Genomic DNA, 21,120 nt, shown 5'->3' on the forward strand with positions numbered 1-21,120 from the left:
CTTTGAATTAGTTTTGCCAGGCTGGATGGTTTCTTTTGTTGTGAACTGTTCTCAAGCCAGTCTTGCACTTTCAAACCACTTCACTCATGAGTGTTTCCTGCTGTGACAGTGATGGATTGCATTCCCTTCCTTACCTGCATGAATGTGTAATTAAAGAACAGTCTCATGCAAAGTATCTTTCTTAAAGCAGTGTAATGGTGTTTCTGCAAATACTGCATTAATAGGCAAGGAAATGACTATTATACAGACCCTGCTGCATAGAAAAATATTTTAATTAATCCATAGCCTAGTCTAAGCAATGGTAAAATACAAAGCTTAGGCTGCACAAGACATTACAATGAATATAAACCTTCCCTTCAACTTGGCATCACGCTTCTTTGCAATTCTTACCACTAAAGTTGATTGTACTTACAACACAGTTTATAAAATACACATGTGGACATTTTCTCTGTTGCTTAATGTATAAAAATATATTGGGTTTCCATCAAACTTAATATAGAAAAAGAAAGTTGAACCACATCAATTGATTTGTCTAAGCATCTACAGGAAATGCTGTGCTTTCTGTCCTCCTTCATTTTGACATTACTTTGTTGAGGTATCTCTTTGTGTCCTCCCCTTTTGACCTAAAATGGGTTGTTCAAAGAAGACCCTGTAAGATTATGAGAGAAAGGCAGTTATTTTCCAAGCATTGTGGCTTGGAGTGCTGGGATTAAATGATCTCCATTTCAGTTTGGAAACCTAAAGTGTTTGACTGGTTAATCGGGGAAGAAAACATATATGTCTGTTGCAGAGGAAGAAGGAAGATAATAGATCTAGGGCTGGATAATAATCCTGTATGATCTCAATTCAGGTTCATCCCAACCAGGATGACTGGAATCTATCGCTTCGGTGATTCAGTGACCATGAGCTCACATTTCATATCAATGAGAAGTGCAAGGTTTAAACTGCTGGAGCTGTGTGCTTCCCTTCTCACAGAGGGATGATTCTCTGAAGTTGAGACTGACTAGAAAACTGTTAGTATTGTAACATCATTCATGTGCACACGGTGATAAACAGAGCATGCAGCATCTACTTACACACCGTCCCACATATATACCTGTCATTATTTATACCTCATACAGAAATTTAGTGCTCTAACAACTTTTGACTTGTATATTGTGAAAGTAGCTACTGCTGAAGGATGCAAATACATTTGACATGCAGAGACAGAAAACTGGAAATTAATATATTGTACTGTTGGAACAACCAAGGATGAGGATGAGACAGTGGTCTGGTTTAATAGCAGGAGATAACAGACCAACATCATATCCTATAGTTACCTTCTAAAGTTCTATGTGAGTATGTAGAAGAGTATCTGGGAGATACTAATTGTCTTCTGCCCATTCCATGGGATCTTGAGAGCACACAGTCTACATACATATCCCAAAAGTTCTGGGCCAGATCATTGAAAAGTTCATTGTGTTTGGGCTTGGGGGATTCCTTTAGGAATAACATGAAGTCCCAGAGAGCAATGACCGGATCTGCTACCTTGAGTTTCTTCATTTCCACCAGCCCATGGGACGACACCTCCCAGCACTGGTGGTCAATCTGACCCAGGCTTGCAGGAGCTTCTTTCAGATAGTCTAGATTGGCATAAACCAGGTTCATTATCAGTACGCAGCCCAACTGAAGATACCACCTTCTCTTCCATACGATTTCCATACTCCAAGATGATACCTGAAAGAAAGCGTACAAAGTCACGGTGATTCTGCCATCGCGTATTTCATTCTCACATAACTTTGAAGTTGCAACAGGGGAGGTTCAGGCTGGATATTGAGAAACGTTTATTCTCTAAAAGAAAGGTGAGGCACTGGAACGGGCTGCCCAGGGGGGTGCTGGAGCCACCATATAGATGTGGCACTGAAGGATGTGAGCACGGTGTGGATGGGCTGATGGTTGGACTAAGAGATATTAGTGATCTTTTCCAACATTAATGATTCTGTGATTCTATACCCCAAGGGATTATTTATGCTTTTTGGTTCTGCATAGTACAGAGTGGTGTTCTGTTTCTAACCACAAAAGAGGTCCCAGTCAGGTGCCCACCCACATAACTCCTTTCTAAAATCTCACTTGCTCACTACACTCCAGCAGGCAGCACGACTATCCTATCGCTCAGTACAAAACAGAAGAGTTTCACACGGGCGGTAACTAAAAAGCTGTAGTGGGAGTCATACTCACAGCGTTCCTGTGCTGAGACGAAGAACACCAGCCCCGAAACAACAGCACTCAGCCACCTGGAGAGAAAGCAAAGCAATCCCCGACCGGGCAGCGGACACCGGGCTGAAGCTGGGCGGCGGGGCTGAGCGTGGAGCAGGCAGAGCTCTGGCGGCAGTGGAGCAGCGGGCAGGGCACAGCGGGAGGCAGCGGGGCTGCGACCGACACTGCTCTCCCCGCAGCCGCCCCCTGCGCTCGGCGGTGTCACCTCGGAGGGGCCACGCGTGTGGGCAGGGCAGGGCAGGGCTGCGGGAGGACACGGCGCAACAGGGAGCAGATCTTCCCCAGTTCGGCAATATGAACGCCCTCCTCATTTACAAACACACCGTTCCCACCTGCAGTCCCGCCTGCCCGCCAGGACAGACGCACATCAAAACAGCAATTCAAAGCAATGAAGTAGCTCAAGGTACAATGTGCACCCGGTATTCCGGTTGACGTTTCGCAGAGGCTGATGTTACACCATCGTTACTTTTTAGATCGCCCGGAACTTGGCTGCCACAGGAGTTTTCAAAGCCGTTTGATCGCACTCAGCCCCTCCAGACCCTGCACACACACACACACACCAGCCCTGCACGCTGCAGCTCGTTCCCTCAGTCCCCAGCCAGGACCTCTGGGCAGGCGCTGAAGAGAAGCTTCAGCTTTCCATGTGTCTCTACATTGGGTGTAACCCAGCCAGATCGGTTACACTATTTAAAATAACTTGTACATCCTGCTGGCAAAACGAGGTTAGGAACACTGCTTTAGTTGACAGGAGCATCAGGGAACCAAGGGCCTTAGAAGCCCTTTGAGGCATTGTGATCTCAGTGCTCTCTTAGTACAGCACCAACCTCTGGGGCAAAATGACCTCAATTCCTTCTGCTGGGGAAAAGCCACAAAATCAGCTCTAAGAAACAGCAATGCCACTGATCATGGCTCAGCACTGCTCTGGGCTCCTGTGCCTGCTGAGGATGCTGCTGCAGCACTGAAGTCCACCAACACTGGTGCCTCAGAGCAGCTCAGAAACGTAGACAAGAGGAACAGTTCAGAGCCTGAGAACTGCATACAGGATTTCCAGCCCTTTTCATGCTGTGAAACATAGAAGGAAGGTCTTCCCCCTCCCACTAAGGGCTTGCAGGTGCTCTCAGTATGTGAAGTCTACTGGAATACTGGTGGCTTAAGCACTCAGACATGTAAAACTGGTATTGGGTTCAGTTCCAGAAGGTCCTTTCGCTATGGGAAGCCATGGCTGATGGGAACATGGACTAATATGCAGTAAAATTGGGTCTATCTCACTTTCGTAACATGCTTTGGTGGAACAGAACGTGGCAGGAACAGCCTGTTCTTGTAACTGAAAGTGTTCTGAAGTCTGCCATGAAAACAATGTATACAGGACTTAAAGGCAGATACAAATCTGCTCTGAAATGGCAGCGCTCCCAATAACCAGCGATGTGCAGGAAGCAGGGCTTGTGAAGAAGCAAATAGGTGCTTTACCACTGCAGCATTTCCTTTCTGCCGCTTGGTTCCCACTCCATGTGGGATGTGTAGTGTGTGAGGTGTGTGTGTAGGTGTGTGAGCACTGGCACAAACACAATTGTTCCTTCTGCTCCAACTGCCACTGATCGCAGTCCACAACCCCTTTTCTTCATCATATGGATTTATTTTTATCACTACATCTCCTAACCTAGTTAATACATTTGCCATCATATTCCAGAACACAACTGCAGCAATCAAAATGTTAAGGGAGGTTATTTTGTTTTCCTTAGGACAAATTCTTTCAAACAAACAAAAAAAATCAGCCCACTATTTCAAGTCCCTTTGCATCAACAGTGTTCTCTCCATAATCTATTTATGGCAAATATAGCTTGGAAAAGAGAAGGCTTAGGGGAGACCTCACTGTGGTCTTCTAATGTTTGAAGGGAGCATATAAACAGGAGGGGGAACATCTGTTTACAAGGGTGGACAGTTATAGGGGGAATGGTTTTAAACTGAGAAGGGCATTTAGGTTAGATCTTAGGAGGAAGTTTTTCACACAGAGGGTGGTGACGCACTGGAACAGGTTGCCCAAGGAGGCTGTGGATGCCCCATCCCTGGAGGCATTCAAGGCCAGGCTGGATGTGGCTCTGGGCAGCCTGGTCTGGTGGTTGGGGACCCTGCACATAGCAGGGGGTTGAATCTGGGTGATCATTGTGGTCCTTTTCAACCCAGATCATTTTATGATCCTGTGATTCTACGAGTCTATGAAATTCCTTTGGTGAAATCTAAAAATTCACCCCTTTGGCCAAGAGTGGTTCTGAAGGCTGAATTACACATTTCATTTTCCTCATGTCATCAATTACATTTGGCAGGCAGACACAAAAGGATTATCCATCAGGGATCAAATTATTGGTAGTTAATAATGGTGAAGGATGTCCCAGGAGCTACGCAGGATGGAACATCAGAAACACAATGAAGAAAGACTTTGAATTTACTAGGTAAGCACTGTTATTAATATTTCTGTTTCAGAACAACATCCAGGAACATAAATTTGTGACCATCTTTATAGAGTCTAATGCATCCCAAAGCTACAGAAGCTCTCAGATTTTAGGTGAAAGGCCTTAAAATCAAAGACGTATGCTTAGGAAAATGGCTTTTTTTTTTTTTTTTTTTTTTTTTTTTCAGTTGGTGGTAAAATCTCTTCTTTTATTAAAAAATAGAATAAGATGATGATAATAATAATAATAATAATAATAATAATAATAATAATAATAATAATAAGAAGAAGAAGAAGAAGAAGAAGAAGCACAACGGTGGAAATAATACCACAATTCTGGGGAGCACCTGAGCTTTGGCTTTGCCGATATTGTTACTTCATTTGTGGCATTGTAAGGAGGCATTATCTGCATGTTTGTAAAGGTAAGGGAAGAGAATCGACCTGCATTGTTTAATTACTTCGACTCTACTTTAAAATACAGCTGTGTCACTCCAATGATTTCAGTTCACTTCCAAATATTTCCATGCCTGTTCCTTCTTCTTTAGACTGTGAAAAACTGCATGTAAAGTACAAATAGTAAAAACAGCATCCGAGAGCTTTAAAATTCTCATGGATTCTTATGGTTTCTTGTTGTTCATGTTGGCGACACAGCGCACTGCCTAGCGATTTATAGCATGCCAGAAAGGAAATGGACAGCTGTGACTTGATGTAGCAGTACCTTTGTGAATTTCAGGCTGTCATATATAGGATTTGAAGTACCCAGCAAGAACAGAAATAGCAGGAACTGAAGCTTTATTGAGCATGGAACTCACCATGTATTTACTACGTATTAAATCAGTTTGGAAACACTAACAACCTTTTGTATGGCTGAATTACAGACATCTCTGTGCCTACACATCTGCACACTCTTACACAAACAGGACTGAATGAATATCAAGAATTGAGTCACCCTCCGCATCACTGATTAGCAGCATCTCAAGTGTCTTGTGTGCATGCTCATGTACTTAGCAGTATAAAAGGTTCCAGAAAATGCACAATGGCACATTTCAAAGGAAATGTTATTTGACTTCTTGATGGTAGAAATTTGTTGGTGTGAGCCTGCTCAGTGTCAAATAAACCTAGAGTCGAAGTCAATGGATTTAATACCTTCTATTTGCAAAATATGTAGATCAGTTTTTCTTTGTTTCTTTCCTTTCTGGTCATGCTGTTGATTGATTACATGTGACTGTGAGGGTGACAGAGCACTGGAACAGGCTGCCCAGGGAGGTGGTGGAGTCTCCTTCTCTGGAGATATTCAAGACCCGCCTGGACGCCTACCTGTGTGATGTGGTGTAGGGAGCCTGCTTTGGCAGGGGGGTTGGACTCGATGATCTCTAGAGGTCCCTTCCAACCCCTACAATTCTGTGATTCTGTGACTGAATTAATGCTAGTTAGCAGCCCTGCTGTCACGTCTGGTCTACTCTACACATTAACTCATTATTGGGTTTGACCTCCTGCTGTGTATGAGGGAAACTCTGCACACAGAAGATAAGGTCTGTCAGGTTGACAAGCTACAGACCCCATCACTCTCAGTAGTCACAATCAATGACTACATCAGTGACACAATTCAATCATGAATCATTTGATTTGGAAGGCACCATTCGGACACTGAGCTACTGAGCTCCACTCTCCGGGTACGACCTCACAACCAGTTCCTCTTTGAAGAGTCCACCCACTAAATCCATATATTTCCAATCTGGAGAGACGGATGTTGTGGAGGACTGTGCCAAAGACCTTGATGGAGCCCAGATAGATGACATCATTCACTCTTCTCTTGTTTACTGATGTTCAGTAATGTCACCAGTGATTCACGATGAATGAATTTAGCTCTATTATAATGATGCAGTAGTGCTAAAATCAAAGAGTATTTATCTCAAAAGAAGAGCATAGCATGAGAAACCAGAGTAATTAGATGTGCCTACACTGGTATCCAAGGAGAGCATGGAAATTAGGATTTTACCCTAAAAGATCTTTGCCGATAACCTTCTTGCCATCTGCAGCTCCTCCATGACGTTCTCCAATACCATTCTACTGCTAATCTTTTTTTTCTTTCTTTTTTTTTCTCCATTCTTTTTCTATATAATGCTGACATCATACTCTATACTGTAGCACAATCTAGCTTTTACATATGCAAGGACACCTGAGCCTTGCCTACTGTTCAGACAGACAAGTCCTTCCCATTTTAACAACCTTAAATCTGGACAAAATGTTCTGCTCTTCTTACTATTTATTTGCATAGTAACATGCAACAAAAAGGCACTCCTGAATCACAGAGCCTAGCTCCCTGCCACTACAGAACGCTGTGCTGTACAATTGCCTTTCATTTATCAAGTACCACATCAAAAATGGGTATATTTTTGTTCCCACTAATTCCAAGGAAACACTGTTTCAGAATCGGATTGCTGTAATGATTGGAAACATTCTTAATTTTCTGACTAAATTTATTAATGGATAGCTCATATCTGTTTATTTTTGTATCAACACTGCCTTGCAAATTAAATGGTTTTCATCCTTTGCTTTTATTTTCCCAGTATATTTATAGAGAACACTCCTATCTCCTCTGTTTTTTGTTTTACTGAAATAAACAAGCTGAGCCAAATCTGTTTGTACAAAATGCTCCCAGTGTCTCAGGGTGACCCACCTCATCTCATTCTTTCTCTGCTTCATTTCCACCTTAGCTCAACTATAGAACAACTACTGACTTCCACGATACCCCAGATGAGCTTTCAGCTAAGGGCCTTAAGGCCTTTAAGCAGTGACGCTGATACCTCCTTTTCAAATGAAAATATATGTCCTGAGATGTTCTCTGTTATGGTGATTCCCAAGCATAAATTACCATCACATTTCAATACTATGAGCTTATTAATCTTACCAGGACTACCGGAAAAATTATCAAATATCCAAAAAACAGCCCTTGATGACTGAGTTTCCTTTTCAATGTTATCTATGGCTGTTTTGCTTCACAGTTTCTCTCCTGACCCAGTATTTGCCTTCCCAGGTGATAAAATACCAGATGTTTTATTGAAGTATTTTTTAATGAAACCACATCTCACTGGTAAATCTGTACTTCCCAGAAGTTTTGATTTGATTTTGTTTTGCTTATACTTTGCAAATCCTTTCCAAATCTCACCCTAGGCCATGAAACAACACAGGCAAATTCTTGAGATGGCACCTGATGGTCACATAGGTTGGTTTGTTTAGCAATAGGAATTAGTTTAAGAACCAATATATGAGTTCAGCAGAAGGAACCCATGAATGAGAATTCTAACACTTTCCATTTCAACTTCAGTGGGTCATGCAGTCATGTTTTCCTCAATGATTTTGCACTGGGGACATAACAACACTTTAACCTTTTGCCTCGATGATTTTGCCTCACAAGAAGCACAGGAGTCATAATAGAATACTTTTATCTTTTGCACCCAGTAGGCGCAAGGACATCTTCCACACATGATTCCACACATCATTGCTCGCCGTGGCCTAATAAGCAATGCAGATTTTCCACATTGGAGAAAAGCAGCTGAAAGTCAGCCTAAGGTCACACACACACAGAATCACACACAGAATTACCCGGGTTGGAAGGGACCTCAAGAATCATGTAGTTCCAACCCCCCTGCCTAGCAGGGCCACCAAACATACACCTTTACTAGATCAGGTTGCCCAGGGCCCCATCCAACCTGGTCTTGAACACCTCCAAGGACAGGGCATCCACAACCTCCCTGGGCAGCCTGTTCCAGGGCCTAACCACTCTTCTAGTAAAGAACTTTCCCCTAACATCCAACCTAAATCTTCCCTCTTTCAACTTAAAACCATTTCCCCTAGTCCTGCTATTGTCAGCCCTTTCGAAAAGTTTACTCCCCTCCTGGGTGTAAGTTCCCTTCAGGTATTGAAAGGCTGCAATGAGGTCACCCCGCAACCTTCTCCAGGCTGAACAAACCCAACTCCCTCAGCCTGTCCTCATAGGGGAGGTGCTCCAGCCCCCTGATCATCTTAGTGGCCCTCCTCTGGACCCTTTCCAAAATCTCCATATCTTTTTTGTACCGAGGGCTCCACACCTGGACACAGTACTCCAGATGGGGCCTCACAAGAGCAGAGTAGAGAGGTCTCTGTTGTGGTGGAAAATGGGGAAGAAATAGGTGGGCACTCGACCAGCTTAGTTGCTAGTAAGCATGCCCAGAGGGCATATATTAATGCATATATAGCATTAATATATATAGCATATATTAATGAGTCTTTGGAAAAGAATGAATACATGCACTGCATAATGTCTTAACTGCTTCAATGTGGAACCTGAACTCTGAGAGGGCGCTCTCGTTTGTCAAGTCACCGGGTACGTGTTGTGAAGGAATAACAGCACGCCGATTTCTAACAGCACTTTGGAGCCTGAGAGTTTTCTTTCCAGACTTGGGATGACAATGGGACGCACCCTGGGCGCTGGATAAACGTTGTGTTGTGCTAGTGAGACTATACATGGCGCAACACACGTTTATAAACCGCTCTTTTCATCACGTAACAGGTGAGAGCTGAGCCGGGATACAACCCCCCTCAGGGCGGGAAGGGCCGCGCAGCCGTAGTGCGGCCTCACCTCACCGCGCCGCCGCAGTGATGGCGGCTGCCGGCGGTTGATCCGGTCGGGTCTTTCCACACGCCGGGCCTGAGGGCAGGCGGTGTCCCGCAGCATGGTGCGGGGCGGAGCAGCGCTGCTGCGGAGGGTCAGTGAGGGGCAGGCGGGGATAGGACAGGTCTGCTGGCTGTGTGGCCCTCGGCGTGGCTGCTGTGGACTTGGGGCTCCGGTACTGCGAGGGGGTGGTAACTGGTGGCCATTTCAGAACTTAATTGCCAGAGGAAAGTAGTGCTGTGTGAGGCATTTTAGCCACCCTCTATCTAGCGACTCTAAAATGAAAGGTATACAGGTTGGATGGGGCCCTGGGCAACCTGATCTAGTAAATGTGTATGTTTGGTGGCCCTGCCAGGCAGGGGGGTTGGAACTACATGATCCTTGAGATCCCTTCCAACCCAGGTTATTCTGTGATTCTGTGATGAAATGCTGATGTGAAACTTTGTGCTTTCTTAGTATGGGAACTTCATTGATGATTTGCGGCTGTATGTGAGAGGAGGAACAGGTGGAATGGGTTATCCCCGACTGGGAGGGGAAGGAGGGAGAGGAGGCGATGTCTGGTTCATTGCCCAGGAAAGATCGACCCTAAAGAGCATTAAGGCGAGGTACCCGCAGAAGCGATTTGTGGCTGGAGCAGGAGCCAACAGCAGGTTCGTCTGGTTGGTGATAGTTGTTAACATCTGTCCTTCCTGGGTAGCAAAACACTGTAGTTACTCAGCCTGCCTTAATTTCTCCCAGTGTTAAAGCACTGAAAGGTGAAAAAGGGAAAGACTGTGAAGTGCACGTGCCACCAGGGATTTCAGTTCTTGATGACGATGGGAAGAAGCTTGGTAAGAACTTCTGCTTTGATTTAATAGACCCCAGTAGATAATGTCATTTATCAATAGCATCTTGTAAACTTATGTTACACAACTCCCAGCATATGTGTTGTTTGCTGCTTTTTTTGGTTGTTTATTTTTGTTCTGTTTCGTTTTTGTTGGCCAAACAGAAGTTGACAAAAATTTAACTTAGAAACTGCTGGACTGGCAGAGACCCCTTCCAGAAATTAGTAATAGTCAATTTGTATCACTGTATACTGCAGAAAAACATTTGTTGCAACAGTTTCCTATGGCTGGAAGCCGTAGTGATCTACTATTGGATTAAGGTTGTACTTAGGCTCAGTTAAGTGTCCCACTGACTTTACTGGATTACGACATAGCTTAAGAAAATAAAGGTCCTTGCTGAGTGTCAGTATTTCAGGTTATCTAAAATTTTTATTATTAAAAAATAATAATAAGAAGAAGTAATGCTTGCTGATAACCAGGAAGAGTATATATATATGGATATACATATATATCCATTCAATAGAGATATGTCTTTGTAAAATAGCATGGAAGATTCTTTCTTTATTGAAATGGGAAATCACACCTGAACCATCGCAGGGAATGACACCTTTTCACTAATTGTTTTATTTTCAGGAGAACTTAACAGAGCAGGAGAGAGATTCCTGGCAGCTCGGGGAGGTCTCGGTGGCTCTTTGGTTACAAACTTCTTGCCTTGCAAAGGCCAGAGGCGAATCGTTCATCTTGATTTGAAACTTATAGCCGACGTGGGCTTAGTTGGGTAAGTGCTGCAGTTCCGCGTTGTGGTTTGAGAACTGACATCAAAAATAAAGCAGTACGTTTCTAAAGGGATCTGAAAGAAATTGCACTGGTGGAGTTTGAGTGTCGTTATAACTTTGCAATTACTTTAGGTTTGTAAAAATAAGGGTTTAAAACAGGTTAAAATTAATTCTAAAATTTGGAAAACATTGGATATGCTTCATTAATCATGGTCATCAATTTAACTTATGTGAATTTAGCAACTGCAGGGATTTTCAGGTTATTATTAGTGAAGATTTGTAGTTTAAGTAGTAGGTACAAAACAAAGCCAAGGGCAGTATCCATCTTGGTTCTTCCGCTTTATGGTATTGGCATAAGTGGATCCTTTCAGCAGTAGCCTTAAAGAAACTGTTGAAGGCTACATAGTCTGTTTTCCTAATAAACAGCATGGAATGTGGAAAGGAAGAAATTACAGGCTAGAACTATAGGGTTTGTCTTTTGCACTGGTGCTTTTCAGTGTTGCTGCTTATTAACAATGCAGGTAAATGTTTATTTGGACAGAGCTTCTAGCAAACTACAGTTGTATAGGTGTTGGTTTGCTTGGCGTTATTTTTCCCTTCTGGTCCCTATTCATAAAAAACAAAAGCCCCAAACTATTAACATTGTAGAGTAAAAGCAACTGGTGTCAGGCTGAAGTAGTTTAATCTGTGTGTCCCCTCATAGAATGGAACCCTGAATACAGCCAGATTTTTTCTTATTTATTTATTACAGGTAACTTAGTAGCCCCGTTAATAACAGAAATATTAGTTATATCAATTTCAAGTGATCTCCAGTTATTAACTTATACAGAATATATTGGTTTTAGAGTTATGCAAAATACAGGAGTTCTGTGGTGCTTCTTGATCTCTACTTTTTAGCTTGTGTTTTATCTAATAGTTTCCCTTTAAAAATCATGAAATAAATATCAGTTAATTTGAGGAGATGATTATTTTCTTGTTGAGAGCATGAATCAACCTCTGATTTGTGATTGTACTTTGATCTTGTAGAGTTCGTTATTTTTACTTCAGTAGATCTGTAAGTGGTTTGCTATTAAATCAAGTCTGAAAATGTCTGGGCTTGAGAAAAGGGCCCTCAAGTTTGGGTACACGTTGTGATGTGTGGTGTAGGTTGCAATTTAAACTTCAAAGAGGATATTGTGCCTCAGTGGAATCAAAATACATGCTTGAGGACATGACTGAAGTAACCTTTCAGGCTGTCTTTAAGGCACCTTTCAATATCACAGAGCAATAAAATTACCCTGAATAATTTTCTGCTCTAACAGAGTCTTTGTGTCTCTGATCTTTTTTGAAGGAAGCCTTTACAAGCCTATCCTAACTGCCCCTCTATAAAGCCCCTTCATTTAATATTAGTCTTATTTTTCATATTAGTTGTCCTTGCTAACAGGTTACGGTTGTGTGTGGGTTCAGGTGGAGAGTGCAGAGTTTTTTGTATGGCACATTGTGAGGTACCCACGTCTTTGTGACCAATAATCAGTTTCTTTTGATCCCTGTTGCAATGAAGCACTGTGCTGAATAATTGAATTTGGGTGGAATATAAGTCTTGTGTGGACTCCTATGTGGAGCAGGTGGCTATAAGAAAAAACTATGGACTGTGACCACAACTTCATGTTTGACAGGGATCAAAACTGTTGTGTCCTTTACAGCTCAGACAGTTCTTTAAAATAAGCAGGGCCACCCATAGCAGGGTGCCCATATTGGGGTGATTAAGTAGGATGCCCCACAGCCTCTAGGCAGTGTGTACCACTGCTCTGTCACCTGCAGAGCACAGAAGTGCTGCCTGGTGTTCAGTCTCCTTTGTTGCAGTTTGTGCCCACTGCTTTTCCTGGCACTGGCAACCATTGAAAAGAGTTGTGTTCTCTTGGCACCCTCCTTTCAGGTATTTACCCTGATGAGATTCCTGGAGCTTTCTCTTTTCATGGGTAAGCAGTGGAAATTTTAGGATCACTCATACAATCTTTGTTACCTTAAATCTATGCAGGTACCTCGCGTACTTCACTTCCTGCAGCCCTGCAATACATCAACGAATTCATTATATATATATATGAATAATTCAGTTCTGGTTTCAATAAAAAAGAAAGTAACTGTTTCAAAGAAAAGTGTGAAAAGGTCATAAATGAGCCTATAGCATTGAATTTGACTAAAGTGATACAGTATGTTGGGTAATAAAATGTACAATAATCACATGTGTTTATTCACTGTATAAATCCTGACTTTCCCTCTAGGTTTCCAAATGCAGGAAAATCATCCTTGCTAAGCAAGATTTCTCAGGCCAAACCTGAGATTGCGAGTTACGCCTGTAAGTTCACACTCTTATTTTTAGTGCTATAATATTTCATCAAAGTAAGAAGGTTTATAATGAAGTTTTACAGGTTTATAGTAATGAATAGGAGATAATCGTGTTGCTTGCTAAATTTGTTGCACAGATTATGAGTTGTATCAAATACCTTTAGCAATAGGTTGCCATTTCAGTAACTAGTTCCTTTTACGACCTCAGTTGTTCACATGTACACCTCCATAGTGCTTGAAGCTGTTAATACGAGGTCTACTTATTTTAGTCTCACTCCTTTTTGTTTCCTTTGAGACTCTGTGGGAGCAGCACCCTCAGTCTACTGAATGTACAGCATCGTGTTCTTTTGCATAAGCATCTTTGGAAATAGCTACCACCTGTTCTTGCAACAGAGTAAGGCTTTGGTTTTGAGTCTATCTACTGAAAGATACACTTTATTATTACCTAAGGATTAACCATCTGAACATTCTTTAACTAAAAAGTAATTCAGCGTGCTGTGCTATTGCTACCTGTATTTTGCATAGATCATTTATCCAGAGTTCTACCTGTGAAAAGATGTTGTCCTCACCCACTGTTTCTTCAGATGCTGTGTGTTCAATAGATAAGTGTTGAAATTTGTGGAGACATCCAGTAATCACATGGAGGGGCTCATGCATGAGGAGAGGTCCATGTGATGGATTTCTGTTTGATGATATTACAGAGGAAAATTTGGAGGCTAATCCAAATTATTTCATTAAGCAGATGACTTGCAAAACAAACCACGTGGTGAATAACACTTTGAAGTAACTATAATAGATTCCCAGATGAAGACTGCAGATGTTTGCCTTCCCTCCCTTTCTTCCAGACTTTAGTTCTGGATTTACTGATAAAAATATCAGGCCTTTGCATCATCATCATCAATTCTGCAAATAATTAAATGGAACAACAAAAAAACCACCACACTGATCCTCCTGGTCTTCCTGATCTCCATTACTCCATCTCTCTGTCTCCAGCATTTCTGTTTTAAAGTTGCTCTTAAGTAAGCTACGATTATACCTAGCATTAATTATAGCATGACTACAGAGCCTATGTTTTCCTGACAGTCAACTTAAAAGCTGCCAATGGCACTGGAACATTCTGCATGTCCAAAAATAATCTTGATGGTTCTGATCATTAAGACAATAGAATTGTTATAGGTGGAAACATTAAGAAATGATAACCATACAATTTTGGAGATGTTTAGCAGCCTTCTGAATGGAACCAAAAGCAGATGATTGGAGAGAAGTACATAATAAATACTCCGGATACTCCCTTGTATGAGCTTACATTTGTGATTTAGGGACTTTCTGAGCTGTTTACAATTTATGTATCTTTAGTAATCCTCAATGTAGCTGTCCGATCTGCCCATAAGTGATTGTTTTGAGTATCCATGTGCCTTTAGCAAGGGGTACTGAAGCTTTAACTGCATGTTTGAAGACCATCTTCCTCTTTTTGTGTGTGTTCTGAGTTTGCTGTCACATATTTTGTTTATAGTAGAGCTGTACAAGGATCTGAGTTCTGATAATTTCTACTGATCTACTCATGTAGCTCCTGGTTCTCTATTGTCTTTTTTTAAGAAGAATCCTAGCTCACTTACATTGCCTAATTTGACAGCCATTCCATGCTCTGAATAACCCTTTTGAGTCCAACCATTTCTGACTCTTTTTTTAGTAATTAAAACAGTTTTGTTTCTTTCCCTTCCTCTTTTTCCCTCTTGTCATAGTTACGACGATACAGCCTGAGCTAGGAAAGATCATGTATGAAGATTTTAAACAGGTTGGTATGAAGGTTTATTCTGGTTGTTTAAGTTGTGTGTAATGGTTATTTATGTTGCTTAACAGTACTCCAAAAAGAAATGGAAACTTAAATAGTAGAGTTTTCTGAGCATCTGTGTGTATATGTGTGTATGTGTATATATATATATATATATATATATATATAAATGTATATATACACACACGTGAGACAATTACATGGATTAAATAGGGATTGTGGAGAAAATCTTAAAAAGACAAGTAATAAGAAGATAGTTCTATAGTCAAGTGCAGTAATATCATCATATCATGATGAATTGGTCTGAAGGCACTTTAATAAATGGCTTCTCATTTCTTCTGCATTTTTTGTGTGATTCTAATCCTGTGTTACGATCTTAAAGTTGTGATGGGTTTATGTTTGGGAATAAGATTGCTCTGTCCTAGCTTACTCCTATTAAGTTTAGGAGCCAATTAAATGTTTCAAAGAATAACTTAATATTTTACTCACAAGGGGCACATTGGGACTATGTGGAGAGCTCAGGGATTTATGAGTTATTCTCAGAATCAATTCAAAATAGGAGCAAATTTGTCCAGCAGCTACAGATTCACAGGAGTGAATGAAATGGAATGCAGTTACTGTGACTTCCTGTTCTGCCTTTCTGGGTTAACTTCTTATTTACTCTAAATAAAAAGCTAAATTAAAATGAAGTGAGGGTGACTGCATAAGCAGCCAGAATAGTGTGATCCCTATGAGGTGGCTGGGTCCAGTTCCCCTTGTGGTAGCTGCAGACTGCCTCACTTTTTGTGATCCCAGTTTTACCTACCATTTTCAGGTAACTTGTCAGGTAATTCTGTGGTGCTCTGAATGCTTGCCGAGGATTCAAACATTGGAGAGAAAAACCAATGCAAAATAAGGTTCTTACTAGCAGATTTTTTTACAGAGTTGGACCATGTAGGGCTAAGCAAACATTTTAGTTCCTCAAGCTTGAATCTTTGATGTAGTTTTCTTTTTAAGTGTGTGACACTGAGATCATCACTTCAAAGATAAAAGACAAATGCATAAGTGGACTTCATGTGAGTTAACCAGAAAAGCTTACCCTTCAGATGTGGAAAGGCAAGTTCTTCTTTTCCCATTCAGAAGCAATAATCTTAGGGGATTTGGTAGCTGATACTTGAAATTTCCATTTACCAACGTTCAACATCATTGTGTACTAAAGGAAGAAGATCTAATTTGCCAGGCTTTTAAAAACATGCAGATTTGCAGTCGATTAGTGTTCAAGTTGAGATAAACCCATCAGTCTGTGGAATATATTTTCTCAGGAAATGGTTATCTCCTTTGAAGTGGACAGATCTCTACAGAGATTCAAGCACCTAAAGGAAACTTTTTGTCTATTCATTTTATCTGCTGGTTACCGGTAATATCCTAGAATACTGTGTTGCAAATAATAAGCTGGTTTATATTGTAGCCTTTGGAAGACTGCATGCTATGAACCAGGAACTCTTGCTTCTACTGGTGTGTTATGTTTGAGCAGGAGAGCTACTTGTACTGCTGCCATTCTTCTCTGCAGCTGGTTTATCAGTTCCAATGACCTTTATGTCTCGGCTGATTCTGCATTTCATGGCTTTTATACATCAGTGCTGGGTGCTATATAAAAGCTATATGGGCAACATACCTCAATCTAAAACCAAGGGAACTAGTGGCTGTGATTGCACTGAGCATCTGGGAGTGGGAGGAAGTAATTTGGCTCGCAGTATTGCGATTGCTGAAAACAAAACAGCAGGAGCAGCTAAGAGCAATGTGTGAGGTGGCTGTCCTGTATCGTTCAGGGGAGGCTAGTTCACTGTATCTTTTTATTTTCCTAGAGAACATTGAGGTTTTTAAAGCAATACATTGCAGTGCCTGTTTTATTTTAGTACATTACAAAAAAAAAAAAGAAGAAAAAAGTAAAGGCCACTTGTGTTGTGCACTGCTTGCAAAAGGACCTTGATACACAGCAATACAGAAGTAAAGAGCATGAGCAAGAGGTTCCGCTCATAGCACCAGATCATGAAAGCTGTCAGAACCTTTCACGTATCGTACCAGAATATCTGAACCAAGTGCTGTTCTGAGAGAATCTGAGTTTCTTTGAGATCTATAAAAATATTTTTTAGAAGACAACTCAAGCCATGAAACCAAACGCATCATGTCAGGAAGCGGGTGGTTTTATTCCAGTCTGGTAGTTATTCTCTCCCTATTTTTACTCACAAATCTACAGTTCACCCAACTGTATCTCCTGTCCCTGTAGATGGGAAATTCTGAAGCAAGGCTTGAAGTGCTTGGGAAATGCATAATAGCTAAAACGTTGGTGGGGCTGGTAAGGGAGAGTGCAACTTGCTCATAGCAGAAAGTAGGTTACATGCTGGAAATTGTATTGTGTGCTGGCCTTGAACCCTGCTTAGGTGAATTGAGCTGCTGTCTAAATGGCTGTCAGGTAGGTGTGAGCCCTTACTTCCCCCTGTGTCCTGACTTCTTATGAGTTACTGGGTAGCTGTGGGATTCCTTAATATTCTGCTCTTTTTTACAGCTGCACACAGCCCTCCCAACCAGTGATTCCTGTTCACTTTGGCAGTTCTTGCTGGGCTCTGGTTGGCAGCTGGTATACTAATAAAAATCTCATTTCATCTGAAGAGCTGAAGATAAATGCTTGCTGCTTCTCATGCTCAGGGGGGCAGTGCTAAGTGGGTTTGTATTTGACATCACAGTTTCCTGTAGCCAAGAGGAACAGACTTCATTTTCTTTTCTGTTCACAGTTTGAATTCTGTATGGTTCTGGTTTCTAGAATGTGCTTTATTCTCAGGTAAATGTTGCAGAGACATTTTTATGCCTCTGCTTTGTAGACAGCTATAAATAAACAGGGGGAAAACACGAGGAGCAAGATGACTGTGGAATAGTAGTGTTGTGTTTAAATCTATTTCTGATGATGGGTTTTTAATGTATGGAAAAAGCCAGTGTGTAGTGCCGAAGAACTGATCCCCCACTCAATTCCAAGGAGTGCGTGTTTGTAAAAGGAGCCTCTGACAGTAGATATTCTTTGTGGTTTTTGTCTGGATTATATTGTTTATATGAAGTTGTAGTAGACGTGAATAGTTTAAAATCACTTTCAACTTATTGGAAATTTTGTTTTTTTCAACTTATTTGAAACTTTTGTTTCCCCAGATTTTAGTAGCTGATCTCCCAGGACTGATTGAAGGTGCACATATGAACAAGGGCAGAGGGCACAAATTTCTCAAACACGTGGAAAGAACCAAACAGCTCCTCTTAGTTGTAAGTTGAATAAAATCTACAGCGTATTGAAATCAAAGACAAGGTAGTAAATAAAACGTGTCTTCATTGCAGTATGCTATGGCTTTCATTTGGTGTGGCCTTCTGTTGTTTGCCCAGGAATGAGGACATGTTCACAGAGGCTGTATGGCAGAGTAGCTGTTGGACAGAGCCTTGATACTGTGGCATAATTTCACAGCACTAAGCTTATGTGTTTTGTTTTGTTTCTTGTAACTTTTTCAGGTTGATATTTCTGGGTTTCAGCTCTCTAATAAGACTAAGTTCAGAACAGCCTTTGAAACTGTATTGCTTCTAACAAAGGTAACTTCTTAGCATCCTATCTCTCAGCTGTAGTTGTGTGTTGAGCCAGGAAAGCATTAGTTTTAATGAAGAAATTTCAAATGTTTGTTTTCTAGGATTACAATACAAGGATCAATTAACGAGCTTAGCTTCTCATAAGTGATAAAATCTTTAACTGTCTGACAAAACTTCTTTACTTTGAGCTTACTGGTCCCTTCATTGATCTGGGATGTTTATCATAGTCAAGTGAAGGTGAAAAGATGCAGCTCTTGCAACCCTTACAGCTGCTTAGATGTAGAAACTGTTTAGACTATGGAGTAAATGAGAGAGTATATGTAAAATTGAAGCAGTGCTTTTTAAACTACAAATACTTATTCAGGCAAATGTATTTGTTTGTTAAGGAATTGGAGCTGTACAATGAAGAACTTCTAACAAAGCCTGCACTTCTTGCCATTAATAAAATGGATTTGCCTTGTGCGAAAGATAACCTGAATGAACTTATGAAACAACTACAGAATCCAGAAGGTAAATTAACTTTCAACAGTTACCTTTAACATATCTAATAAGATTGGAGTAACTCTGCATTGGCAGGTTGTTTGAAATTGAGTGAAAATTGGTAATTAAATTTACTATTTCACAGGGTCACAGACTGTGTATGTTTCAAAACAAATTTCTGATATAGAGCTCTGGTTTTGTGTGCCTTTAGTGCTGCTTTTGCTGTTAAAACAGAGATCCCAAAAGACTTTGCTCAGCTACGATACGGGAGAGTTCATTTTAGTTTCTAGTGTAGGTGTCATGAGTACCAAATAGTGACCTTTTAGGATCCCCTCAGAGACACTGATGGATATAGTTTATCACACAACTCTGTCTGAGGCACATGAAGATTCTGGGCAGTCCTATGCAGGTCCATCTTGCTGTTGCATTGCAGTGAATTCCTTTCTATTTCCTGAAGGATGGTCTTAAGCTTTCCTGATTCTTACACATATCTTGCATGTTCTGCAACTTGGGATTTCTTCAGATGCAGCTTCAAATAAGGATATGGCTCTTGTGAGAGTGTAATATGCGATAATGCAAGGGCTGTTAGTACTCGTCTTCTGAGACAGTGATTTATTATTTATTAAGGTCACACAGAATCACAGAATGACCCGGGTTGGAAGGGACATCAAGGATCATGTAGTTCCAACCCCCCTGCCAAGCAGTGCCACCAAACATACACATTTACTAGATCAGGTTGCCCAGGGCCCCATCCAACCTGGCCTTGAACACCTCCAAGGACGGGGCATCCACAACCTCCCTGGGCAGCCTGTTCCAGGGCCTAACCATGCTTGTTCCAGTTATGTTTTTCTGTTGTAACTGATGAAAGTCTACTTTCTAAATGCAATGGTCTTTGTAGTGATTCACTGTGTGAGCTTTTACTAACTCTCAGACTGTGATTTTTCAGGCTTCTTCCACTTACTAGAGGAAGAAGTGATTCCTGGGAACACACTTGATTTCAGAGATATAATTCCTATATCTACGTATACCGGAGAAGGGATCGAGGAACTAAAAGCATGTGTAAGAAGATCACTGGATGAGGAAGCAGAGCAGCAGAATGAAGCATATCGGAAAAAGAAACTGTTAAAGGCTAGCATTCCTCGCTAGATTTTAAGTTATTTTTGTACATTCACGAACTCACTGCTAAATAGATCTTTTTATAGACCCTCTGCCACCGCTGCCTGCTTCTCTACCACATTGCCTCAGTTCCTTTTGGTGCTTAGCTAGAGCAGTGCTGAGAGGAACAGTCTTTCAGGTTTATGCTGGCTACTGACTGAACTAAGTAGAGAACAAAGTGCAGCTCAAAGCATTGCCTTACAGCTGATGAACCCTGGAAATAATGCTTGCCACACTGGATGAACAGAGGAAATAAAACCTACGGAGGTAGCAAAGGAGCAACCTGAACCACTTGCACCTTTAGCTATGGATGTCAGAGGTACCTGAGGAAATCTCTGACGGAGGAATGTTCCAGGTTCCATTGCTTCAGAGGTGAACCAAGTGCTGCTGCTCTGACAGACGGAGGGGTTTTGTTATTTTTAAAGGTGGAAAGGAGAATGCAAATAAGTAGTCACAAGAAAGCAGCATGTAGGAGCGTGGAGAAGCAGGGCTGCTGCCTGCTGGTTTGTTTTCCACACCTGCTGCTGCCTGCTGTACTTTTATTTGTTATATAAACCCTGATCCTATATTCCCCAGCCTTAATTTGGCAGTTCTCCCTTTTATGGAGATGTAGTGGAGAAATGAGGGCTGCTTTTCGGCAGAGCCCTGTGTTTTCGGGAATAGTGCTGATTTTTTTACAAGCAGCACATTAAAAAGTTAAAATAGAAGTCGTTTGTTATACAGGATGTCTGTTATTGATCGCAATTAAAATAAGACCGAATTCATCACATGCTTCTTAACGTGATCTTTGTTTTGTGAGAGTATCGATGAAATCC

The 21,120-nt window shown here is 41.4% G+C and overlaps 1 protein-coding gene and 1 long non-coding RNA gene across 2 annotated transcripts; one reads left to right on the forward strand and one right to left on the reverse strand.

Moving 5' to 3' along the window:
* Positions 1-175: 175 nt before the first annotated feature.
* LOC116653024 lies at positions 176-4,162 on the reverse strand. Its single transcript, XR_004306394.1, has 2 exons — positions 2,218-4,162; positions 176-1,716 (listed from the first exon to the last, which is right to left on the reverse strand). It is a non-coding gene; the product is annotated as an uncharacterized LOC116653024 (long non-coding RNA).
* A 5,149-nt stretch (positions 4,163-9,311) lies between these two features.
* On the forward strand, positions 9,312-21,074 carry GTPBP10 (GTP binding protein 10). The gene is made up of 10 exons (XM_015853370.2): positions 9,312-9,450; positions 9,813-10,006; positions 10,095-10,186; positions 10,814-10,958; positions 13,218-13,291; positions 15,024-15,076; positions 18,251-18,358; positions 18,599-18,676; positions 19,057-19,180; positions 20,097-21,074. The coding sequence occupies exons 1-10, from the start codon at positions 9,418-9,420 to the stop codon at positions 20,294-20,296; spliced, it is 1,101 nt and encodes a 366-aa protein (XP_015708856.1). The 5' UTR covers positions 9,312-9,417; the 3' UTR covers positions 20,297-21,074.
* The last annotated feature ends 46 nt before the right edge of the window (positions 21,075-21,120 follow it).

Source organism: Coturnix japonica, chromosome 2 (assembly GCF_001577835.2).
Source record: "Coturnix japonica isolate 7356 chromosome 2, Coturnix japonica 2.1, whole genome shotgun sequence".
In the NCBI taxonomy this organism is placed as follows: domain Eukaryota; kingdom Metazoa; phylum Chordata; class Aves; order Galliformes; family Phasianidae; genus Coturnix; species Coturnix japonica.

Bases quoted from the DNA above. Each gene is read 5' to 3' on its own strand.
- GTPBP10 (XM_015853370.2), top strand. From the start codon at position 9,418: ATGGTGCGGGGCGGAGCAGCGCTGCTGCGGAGG. The intron at 13,292-15,023 runs GTAAGTTCACAC...CTCTTGTCATAG, and splicing joins TGAGATTGCGAGTTACGCCT to TTACGACGATACAGCCTGAG. The intron at 18,359-18,598 runs GTAAGTTGAATA...TAACTTTTTCAG, and splicing joins CCAAACAGCTCCTCTTAGTT to GTTGATATTTCTGGGTTTCA.